This window comes from Staurois parvus, unplaced genomic scaffold, assembly GCF_062004578.1.
Source record: "Staurois parvus isolate SC_StPar_1 unplaced genomic scaffold, SC_StPar_1.0 ptg000071l, whole genome shotgun sequence".
Taxonomy (NCBI): Eukaryota; Metazoa; Chordata; class Amphibia; order Anura; family Ranidae; genus Staurois; species Staurois parvus.
Genome location: NW_028317867.1, coordinates 1525661 through 1548053, shown reverse-complemented (window position 1 = coordinate 1548053; position 22393 = coordinate 1525661). Strand labels below are relative to the sequence as shown.

The following is a 22393-nucleotide window of genomic DNA, read 5'->3' as shown; positions in this document are numbered from 1 at the left end:
GGAAGGAGGTCTGTTGCTTATCTTGGAAGGCTTGAGGCTTCAGGACTTTTTTCAAAAGGAAAGTTTCTGTTGTGTCCCCCAGTTCTGAAGGAACCTTTCTGGGATCTAGAGAAAGACCACTAATGATTTGGAGGTTTGTTCTGATTTGGGACTTCACCAAAGAGGCATTCCCCTTTAAAAGACAGACATACATTCCAATGGTTTCTTGCAGGAGAGCTCAGCTAAGCAGCATTTAAGCCACAGCAATTACCTCATGTGCACTGATGTATAAGGGGGTGGGGGGTCGGTGAGAGGGAGAAGAAAAAAGGTACAATGGGGTGGGGGGGGGGGGATTGTTAGGGGGTAAGAGGGAGGGAAGTGTACTGAGAGCAAGTGACCCACAAAAGGGCCTGCATTGAAGTAATTTAATCTAGCCCATTGCGTCGGAGCAGGCCAAACGTGATTGGAAAATGAAGCCAACTTGCCCATAGATTATAAAAATGAGAAATCCTATCTTGGGAGATGTCAATCCGTTCCTCCAGGTTCATAATTTTGTTGATATGCCAAAACCAGTCCACTATGGTCAGTGTATGCGTCATACATCAGTGGATGGGAATGTACATTCTGGTTGCATTTACCATGTGCATGGCCAAAAATGTATAATTTAGGCATTTAGACATTCCATGACTGCGACTGTTATGTGATGAACCTCTTTCCAGAACTCTGTCGGGGTCGGGCACTGCCACCATATGTGCAGCAGCGACCAAGGCCCCAATAGTCACCACCAACATTGATGGGCAACTTCCCGGCACAGTTTATGAACTACAGTTTGGGTACGGTACTACTGAGTTTGCAGCTTATATCATTTTCCTGAATGTTGATATTCAGGGCTCCTTTGTGCATAGTCACATATTTGTTCCCAGTCCTCGTCCGAAAGAGCAGACCCTAAATATCTTTACCAATTCGTGTGCAGGTTTGACCAGGAAGATAACGTGAGGCGGAATAAAAACAGATAAATGGAGAAGATCAAGTGTGCTTGAGCAAGCAATTTCAAAAGCTGTCGTAGTTCCAATGTAAAGAGAAAAGCCCAGGGGGGCATTAAGGAAGTTCCCAATTTGGAAAAAAGCCCAAATAGGGGATATGCTGATCTAGGGACAAGGTTAAAAAGTGCTATGCAAACCATGGGAAGTGCTATAAGAGCCACCTCTGTCACCTTTTTACCTCCTGGTCTTGGGGAAACTTGTCAAAAGGTGACTCATGCAGATAGAGAATAAGACAGCAGACACTTAGCTACTTAGTGCTCTGGATTGCACACTATGGAGGCTATGTTTTGTTCGTATTTCATGTTAAATTTACGACCACATTAAGTAGGGCACTGCAGGCTCCAAAACAGGGCTTGCCCACTTTTTTGATGCAAGTGCCTTCTATCTGGTATGAAATACCTTATCTAAATGTGCCCAGTCCCTGTACAGATCCTCTTCAAAACCAGGATGCAACAGAAAGGACTTCCCAAGACCTCAAACCTGATACCTTGGGCCCAGGAAGTTTTAATAGTGACCATTTTAAGTTCCAATGGACATCTTTCTGAGAATGCTCACTATGGACTATTGAGATGGAGGCATATGAGAGTCTTCTGTGTCCTCAGAAGATATGTCTGTCTCATAGGAGTTAGTCTGTTTCCTCAGACCGTCCCTCTAACAGCCAAAAAAGGTTGGTAAAGAAGAGTCACAAGGTAGTAACTCTGGGACATTCACGGTCATCTCTCTGTAAATTCCTACTGATATCGACCAGCTGTTCCAACAGTGAAAAAGGTAATGGAGAATTCCTCTGTGGACAAGAAGGTTCCTGAGGATAGAGCTCCTGAAGAAGTTTTGAGAAATCTGATGTTGCCTTATTACACACAGTTCTGGGTGCTGGAAATGTGTGTAAATACGACAGGCCAACTGTCAGATGGAAGGATTACTTCCACACACCCCCATGAGCATCTGTTTGCTTATCTCCCCTTTCTACTATGAACCCAAATGCAATCTGCACTTCATTAGCTTCACTAGAGGGCAAGTGACCCCTGATGACTCATTAACGAGAACCTATCAAAAAGAAAGAAAAATCGCATATCAGATACTATGTCTGCCCCCACATACACACACAAGGAGCTGGAATATGTGAGAGGAAATTGGCCATGTTTGTGTCGGTATGTGGGGGGAGACAGTGTACAATATATGATTTTTTTTTTTTTTTTGTAATCCTCAAAAAATCAATTGTACTACATGTTGCATATCACTGAGAATGCTGGAGTGAGAATAACTCTAGGCCCTTTATTTATAGTTACAGTGGTTATAAAGCCTAAACATTTTTACCTTAATGCATTCCTTGCATAACAGTAAAAAATATTTAGGCATTAGTAGTCCCCCTGACCTCCACCCCCCTTTTTACTTACCGGAGCCCTCATTTGATCCAGTGATGTGCATTTCTGCAGCTCTTTTCTCCCATCACTTCCTAGATGCAGATAGCGAGGCTCAGGAGAGAGCCTGCACGAGTGCCCCCAAAGAAAAGGGCTTTCTTTGGGGGCACTCGGAGGGGAGGAGCCAGGAGCGCCGGTAAAGGACCCGAAAAGAGGGTATAAAAAAAAAAGGCATAAACCGGTTTGTAAATGTTTATTTTTTTTTGTTACTTAAACACTAACTCCAAACTGATAACCTGTAGGGGCTTTCGAAGTGTATCCTATGAAAAATTTAGAGTTTGTCAAAGTTTCGTGGTGGCACATAATTTGAGAGTTTGGCATGTTGGGTATCTAATAAACAAAACAATGGCATGAATGGGTATTAGAAACACCACATCCCTGGATATACCTAAGAATATGTATATGTAGAGAGATGGGACTTTTAAGGTGCTGGTAACCTCAGGAATGAACACCAACAATTACTTTGTTAAAAATATCATTTTATCAGATAGAGACATTAAAAAAAATTGAACATTAAAAAGGTATAAATTAGAGCTTCATTTAGTTAGTTATACCAGTATGTCAACTCAAAAGCATTTACTGTGTGTCAATGCATGCTAAACGCAATTCGAGTGGTTTGCACGTAAAACACATTTTGCTCATTCAGGGCAAAGCAATTGGTTTATTTCAAAAGGCAGCCCCAGAAGCATCGTACACTTATCTTACATTTACTTCTCCCACAGTTCCATTCACCATCAAAAGTGAGGAAAAGAAGGCCTGTGAAAGTGCCAAGTAGAACGCAGTCGAACCATGTCTCCATGTGTTAGAGCTGGTGGCTGAGCAGTCAACTGCCATGTACCAGCACTGTCACATGGAAAGGAGAAAAGTGAGCAACATGATCCACTATACCAAGAACTACCAGTTAAAACCAACAAGAGACAGATCATATCAATAAAACAGTCACTATGATCACGTGGCGAGTTCATCATTATCATTAAGTTATAAAAACAAATGTTTGCTTACCACTACCATAAGGGAAAGCAGGCGTTGACCGTCCATCATACCCAGACGAATGACCACTAGAAGAAAGAATAATCAATACATCTATGTCTTATGTCTGGTATACAACTTTGTGTTAAAATCCTGCAGTGAGCATGACAAAAAGCACACAATAGAGTGTTGTGTATGTTTTAACAAAAGCAAAGCCAAGAGCTTTATTCAAAACCTTCAGAAATGTACCTTCCTAGATTTAGGCAACCAATAGACCATTCATAATGTGTGTCTACCACCTCACCTTCCCTGACAGAGCTAACAACCCACACACTCAGATGCATGCTTGAGCCTCAGAATTACAAGCAGTTTTTGTAGCAGCCTTGTGACATGCATTGGATCATGGATATTATGGGAGGAGGTGCAAATGTGTACCTGCCCAGTGACATCCCTCAGCTCTAATTGAAAAGCTAGGAATGTATAATTGGGCAGGCAACCTTCTACACTACTACCCTTACTTGCTTTCCTGCCCATAATATGGATCCATCTTGACAAACACTGGAATATATAGCTATGAAGCAGCCCTTGCATCACTGCCTTGTGGCATAAGCTGTGTGGACTCTTACAAGGAGATGAGTTCACACAGCAATATTTGAGATCCTCTTCTGCAGAAAAACATACCTGGAAACATGATTCAATGTCACCCCACAATGGGAAAACCACAGGTCCTCAAACAATTCCAGACCTTAGTAAACACTCTTGGGGCCATAAAACAGGTGAAAGCCAATGCCATAAGCTGATAGTGGCGATGAAAAATTGTTGGCAATTCTGGAAAATTGTGATGTGAAGGTAAGCATCCTTGATATCTGCCAGAACCAGGAAGTACCCATTATGAAGCAAACCAATCACTGACCAAGTAGACTCCATCCAGAATTTCTGTACTTTTAGGAACTTGTAGAAACTTTCAAGGTCCTGAATAGGCCAGACATCTCTGTCTGGCTTAGGAAATGAACAGGTTGGAACAGAAGCCGTAAGACTCCTCCTCATCAGAGCTTGTGGACCTGAGGTCCAATTCTTTTATGGAACTGGGGCATGGGATTCTGCTTAGAGCCCAAGACTGGTTACTTATGAAAGAAACTCTTCTTGGATTAAGGTGGCATCACCAATTTTTTAAATGTTACCTTCCTTAGTGGTAAGAACATCTTTTTTACCCAATCTTCTGGATGAAGGCGTCTCCAAGGATGGCAAAATAAGTTTTCACCTTCAAAAGGGCAGCCTATTTGCTTTGCAGAGACGTTCTTCTGACCAACACTTGAGCCAAAGGATCCTTCTCATGTGGACTGACATAGCCCTTTACCCATGAAAACGGTCTTCCAAGGCATCCTCAGAGAAACATCACAGCAGAGCCACTCCTAGCAGAGAGGACAACGCACTAATGTGGGACTGCAACCTCATACCTGTGGCATCTTTAAAGAGAGAGATCTCATGCACCAGGATGGTCAGAGTGTTATTTAAGTAGACAATAACTGGGTCAGCAGAGAACCCCATTTTTTTTTTTTTTTTGCAGAATGCCTCCTCCATGGCAAATCGGGGAGTGTAATGAGGATTCAAGTAGTGGTAACTTAAGGTTAGTGTGTATCACATCCCCTTGGAGGTCAACCATGGTCTTCTGTGTTTGAGGCAACCCCCTGGACCCCAAGATTCCTCCCGAGAGGACTCATCCATAAACGATTACTCAACAGTCTTCTACCTCTTCATGGATTTTCTTTGATGACTCACCACTGAGATCCCCCAAGAGCTGATCACGAAATCCACACATGGCTGCAATGAAACAAAGGAAGTGGAGGATTGTGCTCCTGAAATCCTGCCCTTATCTGGTAATTCCACTGGTTCAGAACTAAGCTGACCCTTTGGGAAGCCATTGCAGGGCAAACTATGCAGGGGGTCCTCCGTACCAAATTGAGGGATGTGACAGCTGACCCCATCGTCCATATCCCCACCTCTGCCTGCACAAGGTCATGGCTGGCTGAGGGTTACATCAACCTATAAACCCCCGGAAGGAAGCAGCCACACAGCTAACCGTGTCAGCTCAGTCACGTCCAGTAGCCTAACAAGTGTCCCAGTACTGAGAGCTGTCAGAGAGAGCTGTCAGAGATGAATGCAGAAACGCTGTATCTGGCTGTCTCTCAGAGCAATGCCATCTGATCCCCCACAGACAGTAAGCTCAGGCAGCTTTAACATATGTTGTGGGCTGACTTAAACTGGTGTCTGCATGGCATACTGGACTGCCCCCATAAGCTCCGCCAAAGCTGCTGCAGTCCCATACAGCAAAAACTGTTCAGATGTTCCAATGTACCACAAAAAAAAAAAAAAAAAACAAAACACTCTGAGGGAACTGCTATCTGCTCCACTATACACAGAGGTACTTGTTATTCCTGCTGCAGTCTTCACCCACCAAGGGAGGTGTGTGGGTCCTTTAGGGACTTGACTTCCATCCAAGGGTATATAACTGCCTTGAAACTGTAGAGTACAATGCCAGTGGGGTCCCCAGGTACACTGTACATCAGAGATCACTGCCTGCTGCATCTAGTACTGGCCAGCAGATAGTACAGGCTGTCCTTGCTTATTCATTTGGGGTTTGGGTATTGGCCGATAAGGCCCACCTCTGACCCAAGAGGAGTGTAAGGAACAGGCCAAGAGTAATGGGAACACAGCCCTACAAAAGGATCAGCAGAGAAACTCAGGGATGTACTCTATGTTCATCACAACTTTAAACTTCAGCACAAAACTGAGCTGAACAAAAATAGAGAGGGGGGAGGTTATGCCTGGGTGGGGATTCCTGACTTTTTTGGCCAGTGTCCACTCACCTGAAGGTGGCAACATAAACATGTAGTCATGAATATTAATTCTTCTGTGTCTTGTGATGTACAATTAAGAAATAACATTTTTAACATGCCTGGACCCAAGCTTAAATTATACTACAAAGCAAAACAATAAAAGGTTATAGGCAAGTGTAACACAATGAACAAGATGGAAACAAATGCAGTTCAGGCAAAGATATTCTACCGATTACTACAGGCTACTATTCTCTATACTCCATTATGGGAAAAACTTCTCTATTGTACACTTCATAGCACAAATTCTGCTGAGAGAAACTGAATGAACCCAGAAAATCTAGAAACCAGGTGTCTCATGTATGTAACAAAGCTGAAAAGAGGATACAGGAAAAGCTCAAATACTGTCAGCAAACACTCTGAAGACTGGCACTTATGTCAGTATTAAAATGCGGTGAAAATTGCAGAATATCTACTTTTCAATGTTTTCTGGCATCACTTTTTGCTCTCACGATGACTCTTCTATCATGGGAGTTTGTATTCTGTTCCAGAGAACATGGAGAGTGTAAGCTGCACTTGCTTTACTGTGAGCTTTCAGCAGCTGATTTAAATCAGAATATTGGTGCCTATTCCAATTTCTTCTACCAATACCTGTTAACATCTGTTTGGTTTCTACATTGGCAGGAAAACATTAACCGTCACCAGGCTTCTCTTTCCATTGACAGCAGATTCAATCCAAATGTCACATTTTTCTATTTTGATTACGGAAATGTAGGCAAGTATCTGTTATGTTATGATAGGGAACACATCCACTGTACTCTAACTCCATTCTTTAAAATACCTTTGTAAGTTTCACTTCATTAATGTAAAGCTACTACTTACATGTACAGGATTGCTTATATGAATTAAACGTGTAACACATATTCCAGCTGTCACTTTTGCAGGCCAAGTTAAACAATGAAAGCAAGAATCTGAAGCATTGCTAAAGAAATATTCCTCACCTCTGCTATTCAAGAATGCCTCTGTGAGCTATATTTTGTGTAGTTTAAATATTCTTGAATAAGTGATTACATGGACTGTGCTTTAAAGTGGTTGTAAATCTCATACTTAAAATATGAACAAAGCACATCCCTGTATAGTGTGTACTTGTCTCAATTAAAAAGCACTAAGTGTCATTTATGTCTGTTGCTTTGTTCCTTTGCTATCCGCATGAATCTCTTCCGACAACTTTTTCTGACACCAAGAGTAAAATGGTGCCAGGGAAGGGACCTCCAGCAGACTGACAGCTGTGTGGAGAGGGAGAGTTCCTGTGAGCTGTTTGGAGAGGGGTGTGTCTCTTCCCTCCAATCAACTCTCACAGCTGTCCACTGAGCTCTGCAGAGTGTAATTTCAGCTCTCCTATCCCTTTTTTCTGAACGCTCAGACAAGCTTATAAATTCAGCACTTTGAACAGATATAGAAAAGACTACAGATAAACGGGTACACCTTCCATAGGAGGATTTGTTTAATCTCTGTGTATCACCGGAGGCTAGTCACTTCACTTGGTATATGTAAGGGTTTACAACCACTTTAAAAATATCTACTGCAGTAAACAGTATGGACAAGCAGGGATCACCATATGTTTCTGGAGAGAACGTCCTCCCCCAAAACACACAACAGTACACCATCATTTAGCTATCACACACTACTGTCAGCGAGTAGTCACCATATGAAAATCGTGCTGGAGACAGTGCCTCTCTCATATACACACAATGGTACGGGTGATTTAGTAAACCTTCAAACGCATTGACATCCTCTATTTTTATGCCTATTTAAATTGTCCACCTATGTAGTTTGCGTTTGATCTGTTTCTGCAGTGCTTTTTGCGGTGTGTTTTTACACATGCGTTTGCCTAGTAACAAAAAAAAAAAAAAAAAACGCAAAACGTGTCAGATTAAAATGCATCAAAAACTCACTACATGCTTTTCTGCAGCATCTCCATTAAAGTCTATGGAACCAAAAATGCAACGTTTTGCGTTTAAAAAAGTCCCTGACCCTTTCCAAAAAATGCACTGGGTGAAAACGTGGAGATGTGAACTTATCCCATAGGACAGTGTTTCTCAACCTTTTTTCAGTCAAGAAAAATTATGGACAATTTCAAGGCACCCTCTAAAATTTTGTACAGTCCCGAGGCACCCTATAAAATTATGGACAGTCCCGAGGCATCCCATTCTAAAATGCAAAAAAATATTTTAACAGTTTTATATAATGCAGCAACATCTACACATGGACACCCATTGCTAGAGGTGATTTATTCTTCCAAATCAAATACACTGGTCCTGACTAGTATTACAGTGTTTCTCTCAGTTTTACTCCATCACTGAACAAAAATTGCCGTGCAGGCAACTGACATCTTATCAACTGATGTTATTGGTTGTAAGGACGCCAGTGGCTAGAAGGTCGTAATGGCATATAATGAAAGTCTGTGGCTTTGTGTAACTAAAAGTCAGGCTTCTTCCATCCGCTGGCTTGTATACAAGTTTTGTGCAACTTTTAGACATTTTGCCAAGGCACCCTGGTTGAGAAAGGCTGCCATAGGAAATCATGTTAAATGGACTGTAGTGCGTTTCTACAAAACGCTGCAGAAAACGCTTAGGTGTGAACCTACACTAAGGCAGTGTTATTGAAAGTGACTGTAAACCCTCACCTTGTAAAACAACCCAATCAGTTTAAAATATGAATGAAAGGTAAAACACTTGTGTATAGATATAAAAAAAACATTTTAAATACCCTTTATCCCTTTTTTATAATTGATTACATTTTCTGTTCTCCGCTGCATAGAGAGGTGGGGGAGGAGAAACAGCAGTACACTTATTATCCCAGTAAAACGTCTGGGGGAAGGTGATTCAGGAGGGTGTGATCATTGGAGGAAAGCAGGCAGAGTTCCCAGCACAGCTAGAAAACTGACTGCACTGTGCTCTCCTGCCTAGTGTGTTCAGTTTTTAAAAAGCACTGGCAAGAACACCTGGGATTTCAGACAAAGAAAGCAATACAAAGAGAACAAGATGCTTTTTTCATATAAGTATACAGTGCCTTGAAAAAGTATTCATAACCCTTGAAATTTTCCACATTTTTTCATGTTACAACCAAAAATGTAAATGTATTTTATTGAGATTTTATGTGATAGACCAACACAAAGTGGCACATAATTGTGAAGTGGAAGGAAAATGATAAATCGTTTTCAAATATTTTTATTCATTTGTATTCAGTCCCTTTTACTCTGATTACCCCTAACTAAAATCTAGTGGAGCCAATTGCCTTCAGAAGTCACCTAATTAGTAAATAGAGTCCACCTGTGTGTAATTTATTCTCAGTATAAATACAGCTGTTCTGTGAAGCCCTCAGAGGTTTGTTAGAGAACATTAGTGAACAAACAGCATCATGAAGGCCAAGGAACACACAAGACAGGTCAGGGATAAAGTTGTGGAAAAGTTTAAAGCAGAGTTAGGTTATAAAAATATATCCCAAGCTTTGAACATCTCACGAAGCACTGTTCAATCCATTATCCGAAAATGGAAAGGGTATGGCACAACTGCAAACCTACCAAGACATGGCTGTCCACCTAAACTGACAGGCCGGGCAAGGAGAGCATTATTTAAAGAAGCAGCCAAGAGACCCATGGTAACTCTGGAGGAGCTGCAAAGATCCACAGCTCAGGTGGGAGAATCTGTTCACAGGACAACTATTAGTCGTGCACTCCACAAATATGGACTTTATGGAAGAGTGGCAAAAATTAAGTCATTGTTGAACGAAAGCCATAAGAAGTCCCGTTTGCAGTTTGCTAGAAGCCATGTGGGGGACATAGCAAACGTGGAAGAAGGTGCTCTGGTCAGATGAGACCAAAATTGAACTTTTTGGCCTAAAAGCAAAACGCTATGTGTGGCGGAAAACTAACACTGCACATCACCCTGAACACACCATGCCCATCGTGAAACATGGTGGTGGCAGCATCATGTTGTGGGGATGCTTTTCTTCAGCAGAGACAGGGAAGCTGGTCAGAGTTGATGGGAAGATGGATGGAGCCAAATACAGGGCAATCTTAAAAGAAATATGTTAGAGTCTGCAAAAGACTTGAGACTGGGGCAGAGGTTTACCTTCCAGCAGGACAATGAACATACAGCCAGAGCTACAATGGAATGGTTTAGATCAAAGCATATTCATATGTTAGAATGGCCCAGTCAAAGTCCAGACCTAAATCCAATTGAGAATCTGTGCCAAGACTTGAAAATTGCTGTTCACAGATGCTCTCCATTCAATCTAACAGAGTTAGTTTGCAAAGAAGAATGGGCAAAAAAATTAGCTCTCTAGATGTGCAAAGCTGGTAGAGACATACCCAAAAAGACTTGCAGCTGTAATTGCAGCGAAAAATGGTTCTACAAAGTATTGACTCAGGGGGGCTGAATACAAATGCACACCACACTTTTCAGGTATTTATTTGTAAAAAAATTTTGAAAACCAATTATTTTCCTTCCCCTTCACAATTATGTGCCACTTTGTGTTGGTCTATCACATAAAATCCCAATAAAATACATTTAGGTTTTTGGTTGTAACATGACAAAATGTGGAAAATTTCAAGGGGTATGAGTACTTTTTTCAAGACACTGTATGGTACAGCATGCACATAGATTAAGTATTCAAGATATTGCAAATTCTGTAAAACTGCATGATATACCTCTCTATGGTTGGTATCAGTGATGGTGGTGGTCCGCCATGAGGAGGAGGAAAACCTGGAATTGACAAAAACAGGATCACAGTTCAATAAACATACACATATACATATATATATACAGTGGGGATAGAAAGTTTGGGCACCCCAGCTAAACATTTGTATTAATGTGCATAGAGAAGCCAAGGAAAGATGGAAAAATCTCCAAAAGGCATCAAATTACAGATTAGACATTCTTATAATATGTCAACAAAAGTTAGATTTTATTTCCATCATTTACACTTTCAAAATAACAGAAAACAAAAAAATGGCGTCTGCAAAAGTTTGGGCACCCTGCAAAATTTATAGCATGCACTGCCCCCTTTGCAGAGCTGAGACCTGCCAGTGTCATGGATTGTTCTCAATCATCGTCTGGGAAGACCAGGTGATGTCAATCTCAAAGGTTTTAAATGCCCAGACTCATCTGACCTTGCCCCAACAATCAGCACCATGGGTTCTTCTAAGCAGTTGTCTAGAAAACTGAAACTGAAAATAGTTGACGCTCACAAAGCTGGAAAAGGCTATAAGAAGATAGCAAAGCGTTTTCAGATGTCAATATCCTCTGTTCGGAATGTAATTAAGAAATGTCAGTCATCAGGAACAGTGGAAGTTAAAGCAAGATCTGGAAGACCAAGAAAAATATCAGACAGAACAGCTCACAGGATTGTGAGAAAAACAATTCAAAACCCACGTTTGACTGCACGATCCCTCCAGAAAGATCTGGCAGACACTGGAGTTGTGGTACACTATTCCACTATAAAGAGATACTTGTACAAATATGGTCTTCATGGAAGAGTCATCAGAAGAAAACCTCTTCTACGTCCTCACCACAAAAATCATCGTTTGAACTTTGCAAATGAACATATAGACAAGCCTGATGCATTTTGGAAACAAGTTCTGTGGACCGATGAGGTTAAAATTGAACTTTAGCCGGAATAAGCAAAGGTACGTTTGGAGAAGAAGGGGCACAGAATTTAATGAAAAGAACCTCTGTCCAACTGTTAAGCATGGGGTTGGATCAATCATGCTTTGGGGTTGTGTTGCAGCCAGTGGCACAGGGAACATCTCATGAGTAGAAGGAAAAATGGATTCAATAAAATTTCAGCAAATTTTGGATGGTAACTTGATGCCATCTGTGAAAAAGCTAAAGTTAAAGAGAGGATGGCTTCTACAAATGGATAATGATCCTAAACACACCTTGAAATCCACGGGGGATTACATCAAGAGGCGTAAACTGAAGGTTTTGCCATGGCCTTCACAATCTCCTGACCTCAACATAATTGAAAATCTATGGATAGACCTTAAAAGAGCAGTGCGTGACAGACAGCCCAGAAATCTCAAAGAACTGGAAGACTTTTGTAAGGAAGAATGGGCAAAGATACCCCAAACAAGAATTGAAAGACTTGGCTGGCTACAAAAAGCGTTTACAAGCTGTGATACTTGCCAAAGGGGGCACTACAAGATATTAACTCTGCAGGGTGCCCAAACTTTTGCAGACAACATTTTTTTGTTTTCTGTTATTTAGAAAGTGTAAATGATGGAAATAAAATCTAACTTTTGTTGACATGTTATAAGAATGTCTAATCTGTAATTTGATACCTTTTGGAGATTTTTCCATCTTTCCTTGGCTTCTTTATGCACATTAATACAAATTTTTAGCTGGGGTGCCCAAACTTTCGATCCCCACTGTATATGTAATGAATGTCTTTAATGCAGTGAAGTACCCTACACTAAACCAGAGGAGCAGGTGTCCTGTGCACATGATTGTCTCTTGTTTGCACCCGGATTCCTTTCTTTCACCAGTCTTCAATATATGCATGGCAGGAATTGCTTTAAAGTAAAAGCTTTACAAATACATATTCATATGGTACTACATTTCATAACTATTTGCAGGCCCTAAGGTTTCTTCTAAATAGGAGGAAAAATTGAGCACTCCACCAAAGGAATTGGAATGGGATAAAATATTGAAATGTAACCACAAAATGTCCAACTCTGCACTACATTAGGAAGTAATTATCAGATCCTGTCACAGTGGTATCGCTGCTCTACAATGGATCATTTTATACCAAACACATGATCAAGATGCCAAGTGACCACTGAAACGATGACCCAAATTTGGGGAACACGTCCATTAATTATTCCCTTCTGGGATAAAATGTCAATATATCATATGCTAATAGGTGACAGGATTCCAAACAGACCACAAATTACCTTTCTTTACATAATTGGCTCTTAAAACGGAGTTCATCTCAAAAGCGGAAGCGCTGCTCATTTGCCTACTCCCCCCTCTACTGCCATATTTGGCACCTTTTGAGGGGGGAGCAGATACCTGGTTTTGACAGGTACTTGCTCCCACATCCGGTTCAATTCGCCGCGGCGAAGTGAGCCAAAAATGCAACCCCTCCTTCCTCCCGCAGTCTCCTGGGAACCTTCATAGGTCCCAGAAGGCTGCTGGACCAATGAGAATGCGCAGCGGGACTTGTGCAAGCGAAGTGGGCACCCGACTGTGAAGCCGCAGGCTGTCACAGCCCGGTGCCCACAGTTGTGATGCCGGTGTCGGGGAGAGAAGAGGCAGAGAAGGGACTGCGCGGGTGAGTACATTGCTGGACCCTGGGACAGGTGTGTGTTTATTAAAAGTCAGCAGCTACAGTTTTTGTAGCTGCTGACTTAATAAACACAGAACTGACTGTAACTCCGCTTTAACAAATTTAAAACAGTATACTTTGCCTTAGTTTGGTTTCTGCTCACACTATTTGTAGATGTTGGTGTAAACTAGGTACTCCTCCCGCTGTCGGAATGGACTTGCAAGATGGATTCCACCTACCACCTGGAGAGGATGCTCTCCAGGTATAGAGGCACTTCTTATTCTTTTACATGTACAAGATCCATATAGGTTAATTTTAACCCCCTCATGACCAAAGGCAAAAAAAACCTTAAAGTGGAACTTGACTCTCTCAATCAACATGGACTATTTTTAATCCTTATGCTGCTAGCATTAGTAAATAGATTGGAAAGTACATCATATTTACTTGTTTTAAACTTTTTTTTTTAAACCTTTCTTCAGTTATTTCCTGGTTTCCTGCCTAGGCAAATAATGACATACATCCCAGCAGTCTTCAGGAGGGCAGGGAGGGTTCTCAGCTCAGCCAAAGCCTGAGTTAAGGACAAATGGATTCCATGAAGTAAATGCTATCTGAATCATCTGTCCCTACTCAAGATGGCTACTGCCAGAAATGCTAGCGGGTGTTCAATTTTTTTAACATTAACAATGAATTAAAGATCATTTTTGGTTTGTGGTGCTCAGATGCAGTGCAGTTCCACTTTAAGGTGTTAAAGTCTGTTTTTTTTGTTTTGTCTTTTTTTAAATTAAAATGCCAAACATGTTCTACTCACCTGCGCTGTGCTGGATCTATTCTCTCTCTTCCTCTTCACACAGGGAAGGGAGAGGACAGAAATAAAAATATATGTTTTACCTTGATGCAAGGAATGCATTAAAGTAAAAAATATTTTTAGGTTTAGTGTCACATGTTCAGATCCAATTTTGCAACTTTGATATGTGTTAATATAACTGTACATATCATTGCAATAACTTAGTGTAGACAAGTGAATTAAACTTTTTTTTTTTTTTTTTTTTTTTTAAGACAGACTGCCCTTTCATTCAGTGGTTAATATTAATGGATATCTTCTGATTTTGTTTTATGAAAAGAAAAAGATAAAAAAAAAAAAAATTTATCTTAGAAAAGGTTACTTCCAGCAAAACATTCACCAACAAGACAGCATCTCCCTTATAGGTTTAGAAAGATGAGCTTATCATCACTGACATGTCTATACTACATAGGAGAAGGCTGCTAACTGCTGACCAAAATCTATTGCATTCTTGTCAGGAATATCAGACAATCGGAGTGCAAAATCACTGACAATTTCTGCCTGTGTGTACCGTCTTTTAAATACACTGCTCAAAAAAAATGAAAGAAACACTTTGAAAACACATCAGATCTCAATGGGGAAAAATCACATGATGGAAATTAAATTTATCAACCTACAGAAGACTGAATTCAAAGACATCCCAAAAATCAAAGTGAAAAAATGATGCAGCAGGCTAGTCCATTTTGCTGAAATTTCATTGTAGCAACTCAAAATGGTACTCCGTTTGTATGGCCCCCACGTGCTTGTATGCATGTCTGACAACGTCGGGGCATGCTCCTAATGAGACAACGTATTTCCTCCCAGATCTGGGCCACGGCATCACTGAGCTCCTGGACAGTCTGAGGTGCAAACTGGTGGCGTCAGATGGACTGAAACATGATATCCCAGAGGTTTTCTATTGGATTTAGGTCAGCCGAGTGTGGAGGCCATGCAATGGTATCAATTCCTGCATACTCTCGCCACATGAGGTTGGGCATTGTCATGCACCAGGACCAACCCAGAAACCACTGCACCAGTGGGTCTGACAATGGGTCCAAGGACTTCATCCCGATACCTAATGGCAGTCAGGGTGCCATTGTCTAGCCTGTAGAGGTCTGTGCGTCCCTCCATGGATATGCATCCCCAGACCATCACTGACCCACCACCAAAATGGTCATGCTGAACGATGTTACAGGCAGCATAACGTTCTCCAAGGCTTCTCCAGACCCTTTCACATCTGTCTCATGCTCAGGGTGAACCTGCTGTCATCTGTGAAAAGCACAGGGTGCCAGTGGTAGACCTGCCATTCAATAGCAAATGCCAATCGAGCTCTAAGGTGCCGGGCAGTGAGAACAGGGCCCACTAGAGGACATCGGGGCCTCAGGCTAGCCTCATGAAGTCTGTTTCTGATTGTTTGGTCAGAGACATTCACACCAGTGGCCTGCTGGAGATCATTTTGTAGGGCTCTGGCAGTGCTCATCCTGTTCCTCCTTGCACAAAGAAGCAGATACCGGTCCTGCTGATGGCTTAAGGACCTTCTATGGCCCTGTCCCACTCTCGTAGAGTAATTGCCTGTCTCTTGAAATCTCCTCCATGCTCTTGAGACTGTGCTGGGAGATACAGCAAACCTTCTGGCAATGGCACGTATTGATGTGCTCTCCTGGAGGAGTTGGACTGCCTGTGCAACCTCTGTAGGGTCCAGGTATCGCCTCATTCTACCAGTAGTGACACTGAAAAACTGGTGAGAAACAGTCAGAAAAGATGAGTAGGGAAAAAAATGTCAGTGGCCTCCACCTGTAAAACCATTACGGTGTTGGGGGACATCTCATTGTTGCCCATCTAGTGCACCTGTTGTAAATTTCAATAACACCAAAGCAGCTGAAACTGAGTAACAACCCAACTGCTACTAAACTGACCAGATCAATATCCCAGGAGTTTGACTTGATGCTATACTCTGATTGAAAAGTGTTACTTTAATTTTTTTGAGCAGTGTATATGAAATATACCCAACATCTCTAGAAGTTTTTTTTAGCCCACTTCAATATTGCAGTATTTCATTTACTGAGCTCCTGCTGTTGGGTACAAATGGCATGGTCAGTCTACATATGAAACAACAGATTCTCTGAAACTTCTCAAATTCCTACATGAAGGTAAAGCGTTACTAAACCCACAACAGTAAAATCAGTCTGCATATGCAGTAAAGCATGCTTGTTATACTCACTGTAAAGCCTAAGAGGTTAATCCTCTGCATTGTGTAAAAGGGATGTTTGTCTTCTCTGATCCTCCCCCCTTCTTCTACTGTCCTCAATCCATCTTCTGATAAAACAGAGCCTTGGGAACAAGCTGCACATGCTCAGTTTGGGGTATAATGCTACAGTATTTTTTTTCTTGGGAGAGTGCATGTGACAACCACAGGACCAATCACCACTGTCCAGAGGGTCAGAGGTCATTTAGCCTTATAGGACAATCAGGGGAGAATGAAAACTAAAAGCTTTAACCAGTGCTCAGCTGGACACTGATAGAAGTCATAGGACTGCCATATACTGCTGATGAGAAAAGGTATTTAGCAATTTATATTTACTAAAATAATTGCATTGCCATGTTCTGTGTAACGTGGGAGACCAGATATAGTGAATGCAGGGTCCTGGGTTTAGTGACACTTTAAGATACCATACATAATGCAGGCTGAAAAACAGAATCATAAACGTTCAAGGAGCCAGACACAATGTGCTTTAAGTACATGGATGGCTGCTACACTGGGCTGATTATCTTCTGCTTTCCTTTTCATATGGTTACCATCAATCTGAATGATATACTATCTATTTCACAAATAAAAATACTGTCAATAAGAACATATAACGAACTGTTAGCACACTACACAATCTTTGAAATACTTGCCTGGTGGCGGCACTGTGATCGGTATTCCTAGAAAAAGAAGGTAAATCTTAGCGTCTGTTTTTTTTAACTTATATAAAAACAATTTTGCTAGATTCAAGTTTTAATTTAAAAATGATTTCCCCTGAAAATCAGGTGATTGACAATATTTATTAATAGCCAGCTAATCTAAAAAAATTTTTTTTTTTGTTACACAGGATTCTAAGTGGAACTCTATCTGTTTCTGCCTCATAATGCAAGCAAACAAACGGTACATAGATTTAAAGTGCACCTATACATAAATAGTGGCAAATCCTTTATAAAAACTTAGTCATAACATTGACATTATAGTAGCATTAAGTACATACTTACCTCTGCACCCTTAGATGTAATGGACCCTGCACCCTTAGATGTAATGGGACACACTATGTCTGTTGTAAGGTAAACTACTGCACAAGAGATGAAAGGCAAACATGCTGCAATAGGGGGAGAGGATGTGCTGTCTCACAGATATATTCCTTACCTTCCTGAGCTTTTGGCAAGAGATAAGAAGCCAGTCTTGAGTTGATGAATGTGAAATGTGAGGGTGGGGAATGGTAGTCTGATGCTAAAAAGCCAAATAAGTGTTCACAGATCTAGTAGAGTATGCCTTGATAGAATTGGATCACTCTACTAGGGAATCAGTCATTCTGAAAGGTACAGTGGAGGGAAAGACTCTTACAAGCCTTCTTGCAGCATGGACCACATTAAAGCAATGGAGGGGAATCTCCTTTTGATAGCTGAAGCAAGAGAGAGGGAATGTTGAATGGGTGAAAGGGAGGTAAAAGGACTAAACTACAATAGGTGGGAAGGAAGCTCTGGTCCTCAGCAACACCTTGTCTGTTCTAAACCAGAAAAGATTCTACGCAGAAGTGATAGCTATGAGGAAGACCACCTTGTGAGAATACGGAGGTGAATGACAAGATAGCAATAGCAGAACAGCTGACCCTTAATGGTGCAGAGGGCCAAATGCTGGTCTAGACCCAGCTTTAGCAGGAAGATGATCTGTCCCCACAGGGAATCTCCCAGGATGGAAGCCCCTGAGACTCACACTAGGTGATGTATGCCTTTTATGTATGAAGATAAACCCTGCGAGAAGCAGACTTCCTAGTTTTTATCATCATTGAAATCTTAGATTTAGAGATGCCCCCATCACTCAGAAACTGGGTTTCAACAGTAATGTAGTTTAAGTCACTTTCAAGTGTATGGTAAATCAGTCCTTGAGACAGAAGGCCTGGACAATCTGGAAGAGCCCACAGAGCGTCCGTCAGAAGCTGGAGTGCCTCATCTGACTGATCCAATGAGGATCACCAGGAACGCCTTCCATCTTGATCCTGCAAAGCAGACGAGGAAGACATTTCAGAGAAGGGATAGCATAGCACATAGTGTACAGATTCCAGACAGAATCTGCTTCTCCTCCCTGATGGGATGCCACTGCTGTGGCATTATTCAACTGAACCAGGATAGGATGACCCTCCAAGCAGGATGGTCAAATGCTGCAAGGAAAGCTAAATTGTTCGATACACTAGGATGTTAATCAGATTCCTCTGATGTCCATGTCCCCAAGACTCCTCCTCAGCCCAAAAATCTGTCAACCATTAGAAGGCTCTTCCAAAAGATGGGAAGGAATGATTTTCTCAATTCCAGGACCATATTAAGAAGTCACTAGACCAAGGATAACCTGGTCCTCAGTACCAAACAAACCAGTCTGTCCAGGGACTGGACAGAGTTGTCCCACAACAAAATATTACATTGTACAGTCCTGGAGTGAAAATGGGTAAATGGGGAGTGTCTAGAAAGAGACTACCATTAGGCCAAGAACTTTCACACAAACACAGGGAGTCAAACGACTCCTGGAAGGAATAGCACGAGTCTGAGAGCTGGGCAGAAAAACTCTGGCCTCAGCTGTGTCTAGGACTAGATCCAGGTACTACAAGCGATGGGTTGATTTCAGCATCAAATTTTGAAGGTTCAGGAACCATCTGAACCGCTGTAATGTCTGGGACAGTCGAGGCCACATTATCCATCAGATCTTGTACTGACTGTTCACTCAGCAGGAAAGCCAAGAATCCCACAGGGTAGTACTTGAGCCAGCACCTTGTGAACACCCAAGGTGCAGAAGAGAAGCAGAATGGAAGGGCCATAAACAAAGTGCAGGGGACGCAAAGGAAATGCTGGTGCACTGAAAATATGGGAATATGAAGGTAGGCGTTATTTATATTCACAAAAGTCCGGAAGTCTCCCTGGTAAAGGGAGGCTATGACAGACAGATCCCAAGCAGAATTTATGAACTTAACTGAAGACATTCAGTGCTTTGAAATCCAAGGTGGGACAGAATTCTCCTTTGAGTTTGGGAACCGTGACCAGGTTACACAAATTAGCGTTAAAACCTGTGAAACAAGATAGCAGCCCCTGGAAAACAAAGAGTTTGCAAAGGTTAATAGACTCCACTCCCATTTCGGAAAGTGGGGCACACCTTCATGCCAAGAAAACAGTCTGAGGGTTTCACAGACTGAGATCCAGGCTTTGTGGATGGACTGGATTTGACTTTTGTTAACCTCCAGTGAAGGATGATCATTCCCAGGCTGCCTTAGGCTTCTTTGGCTGAGGAAGATGGGTGCTTTTGCCACCAGCAGTGTAATTAATAATAGTATACAGAAGAGAACCAAAGAGCCTTTGTCCTTTGAAGACCATGGAGAGAAAGAATTTCCTAGATGCGTATTCTGCAGTTCAAACACTTTAACCAAAGTATTCTACACATGTGTACTGATAGAAACCCATGCAGGAGATGAGATCGGTAACTTCCAATAGCCCATCAGAAGTGTAGCTTAAAGTTACAATAATTTGTTTCAAATGTTCTATGATCAAGAGACCAACTGCAGTAGTGACCAGATCCCTTTTAATAGAAATTAACTAGTCAGCCAGAGTTTGATAAAGCAAATAGGGAAAACAGGGTGAAGAGCAGAATGTGCCAGTGAACATTGCTCTATAGTGGAATTCCAACCACATATCAGTTGGGTCTTTAAAGACAGACTCCACCAGAAAGGTGGTCAATTCATTAAAGCAAAACACTGACAGATCCAGAGTGGGGAATTTAATGTCCTCTTCAAATGGATACAAAGATAATAAGTGCTTAAGGAGAGCAAACCTCTTGTTAAGGTGTTTCCAATCTCCATAGAGATAGACTTGGAACAGCGAGGGAACCAGAAAAGTCTAGGTAATCTTAGGGTCTCTAAATGACCCCAGACAAACTAAAAGATCAACCTGGTGCTTCTAACACCACTGTTCCTAGAGTGATGAATGTAGGAACTGAAACACTCTTAATTTGGGATTAATGGCAGAAGACCGGCAGGCAGGCTCATCCTGCAAAGACTGGAGTGACTTAGAATCAGAGAGTCAACAACAGATGGCTCAGAGGCTGTGGGCAGATCAGAGTCTGCCGGGGAAGGTCCTGGTTCACACTCGTAGCCTCTGCATTATGAGTCTGTAAATAACCGTGTAATTTGGGCCAGAAAGTAATGCAAGACTGCAGTAAAAACCTGTTGTGAAAGGGCAGAAGAGCCAGCCACACCCAGTTCCATGGAGTTCTATGTGGCTCTTTGCAATATAAGAGCAGCAATGGGAATTGCTTTCTCTGAATTTTGGGAGTGAGGCGCATGTGTGACACTTGGTCCTGGGGTCAACTCAGTCCCCCAGCATTAACCCCCCTCTACCACAGGAACTGTCCAAAAGCATGAACTTTAAAGGTGCCAAAAGGTCTGTGCAAATAAGGTAGCTTCCAATGCTTAGCTGTTGGGCCTATTCTTAAGGTTAGTTCTCAGAGAGGATAAGCACAGAGACAATTCCAATAGCTCTGGAACTTGAAAGTTCTGTGGCTTGTTACTAGAATGGGGGGGTCTGGAAAGCGTCTTACATGGAACCCTGTGTCTGAAGGTCACTTCCAGGCTATTCCCACAATGTTCAGTCCAGCCGAACTGGATAGCTGCAAAGAGAGGAAATTTGTAACTGAAGAAAAATGCTAGCAAAAAATAGGTAGTCTTAACAGCAGTGCTAACAAGATCCTCCTAGGACACTAGCATGCTAGTATAGTAGTATGAGGGGTTATCCCAGGCTGGCCGACAATTTTTTTTTTTTTTTTAACCAGTGTATAGTCCCTCCTGTAGACAGCAGCATAACCAGAAAAGGTTTAAAGTGGTTGTAAAGGCTGAAGGTTTTCTTGTACCTTCATAAATTCCATGTATGAAGGTATATAACCTTCAGTGTGCCGTTCCCCCCAGGCCTGGTTCACACCAATACAGTTTGCTTTTGATCTGTTTTTGCGATGCTTTTTGCTTTGCATTTTTACACACGCAATTCAATTGCTTTTTTTGTTAAAGGGGAAATGTATTTTTGCTGGGCAGAATAAAAACGCGGCAAAAATGCACTACATGCATTTCAGCAGCATCTACTGTACATTGAACTCTATTGTAACAAAAATGCTTTCTGCATTTAAAAAGTCCCTGACTCTTTCTGAAAACGCAGCTGCTCAAAAAGGCATCGATGTGAACGTGTCCCGTAGGAAACCACGTTAAATAGAATGTAGTGCAGTTCTGTAAAAAGCACTAAGAAACGCAGTGGTATGAACCAGGTCTAATACTTACCAAAGTCCAATCTTGATCCAGCGATGAGCAGCGGCTCTCCCAAGTCTCTCCCTCCTCACTGGTTGAGACACAGCAGTAGAAGCCATTGGCTCCAGCTGCTGTCTATCACAACCAGTGAGCAGGGGCAGGACCCAAGCCATGCTGTGTGTTTTATGGACACACAGAATGCCCCAGAGCAAGCAGCTTGCTCTAAGGGCACTCAGCAGGTGGGAGGAGCCAGGGGTGTTTGCAGGGGACCCCAAAAGAGGAGGATCTGGGTTGCTCTGTGCAAAACCATTGCACAGAGCAGGTGAAATATGACAGGTTTGTTATTTATAAAAAAAAAAACAAACAAAAAACTGAACCTTTAGAAATACTTTAAGATTTCATGCGTCCATCAAAGACACAGAAAAGTAATAAATGCAATTCATGGCATGCTTTTTGTAGCTCTATTACACTATACCATAGC

At 41.9% G+C, this 22393-nt stretch overlaps 1 protein-coding gene across 3 annotated transcripts in view; it reads right to left on the bottom strand.

Annotated features, from left to right (window-relative positions):
- The window catches only part of FIP1L1 (factor interacting with PAPOLA and CPSF1), a 104672-nt gene that overhangs the window by 36158 nt on the left and 46121 nt on the right, over window positions 1–22393 (bottom strand). For all 3 annotated transcript variants that reach the window (XM_089669247.1, XM_089669249.1, XM_089669248.1), the window contains 3 exons: window positions 17291–17317; window positions 10955–11009; window positions 3443–3498 (listed from right to left, as the gene is read on the bottom strand). In XM_089669247.1, the coding sequence (XP_089525373.1) occupies window positions 3443–3498; window positions 10955–11009; window positions 17291–17317 (138 nt within the window). The remainder of the gene's footprint in view (window positions 1–3442; window positions 3499–10954; window positions 11010–17290; window positions 17318–22393) is intronic.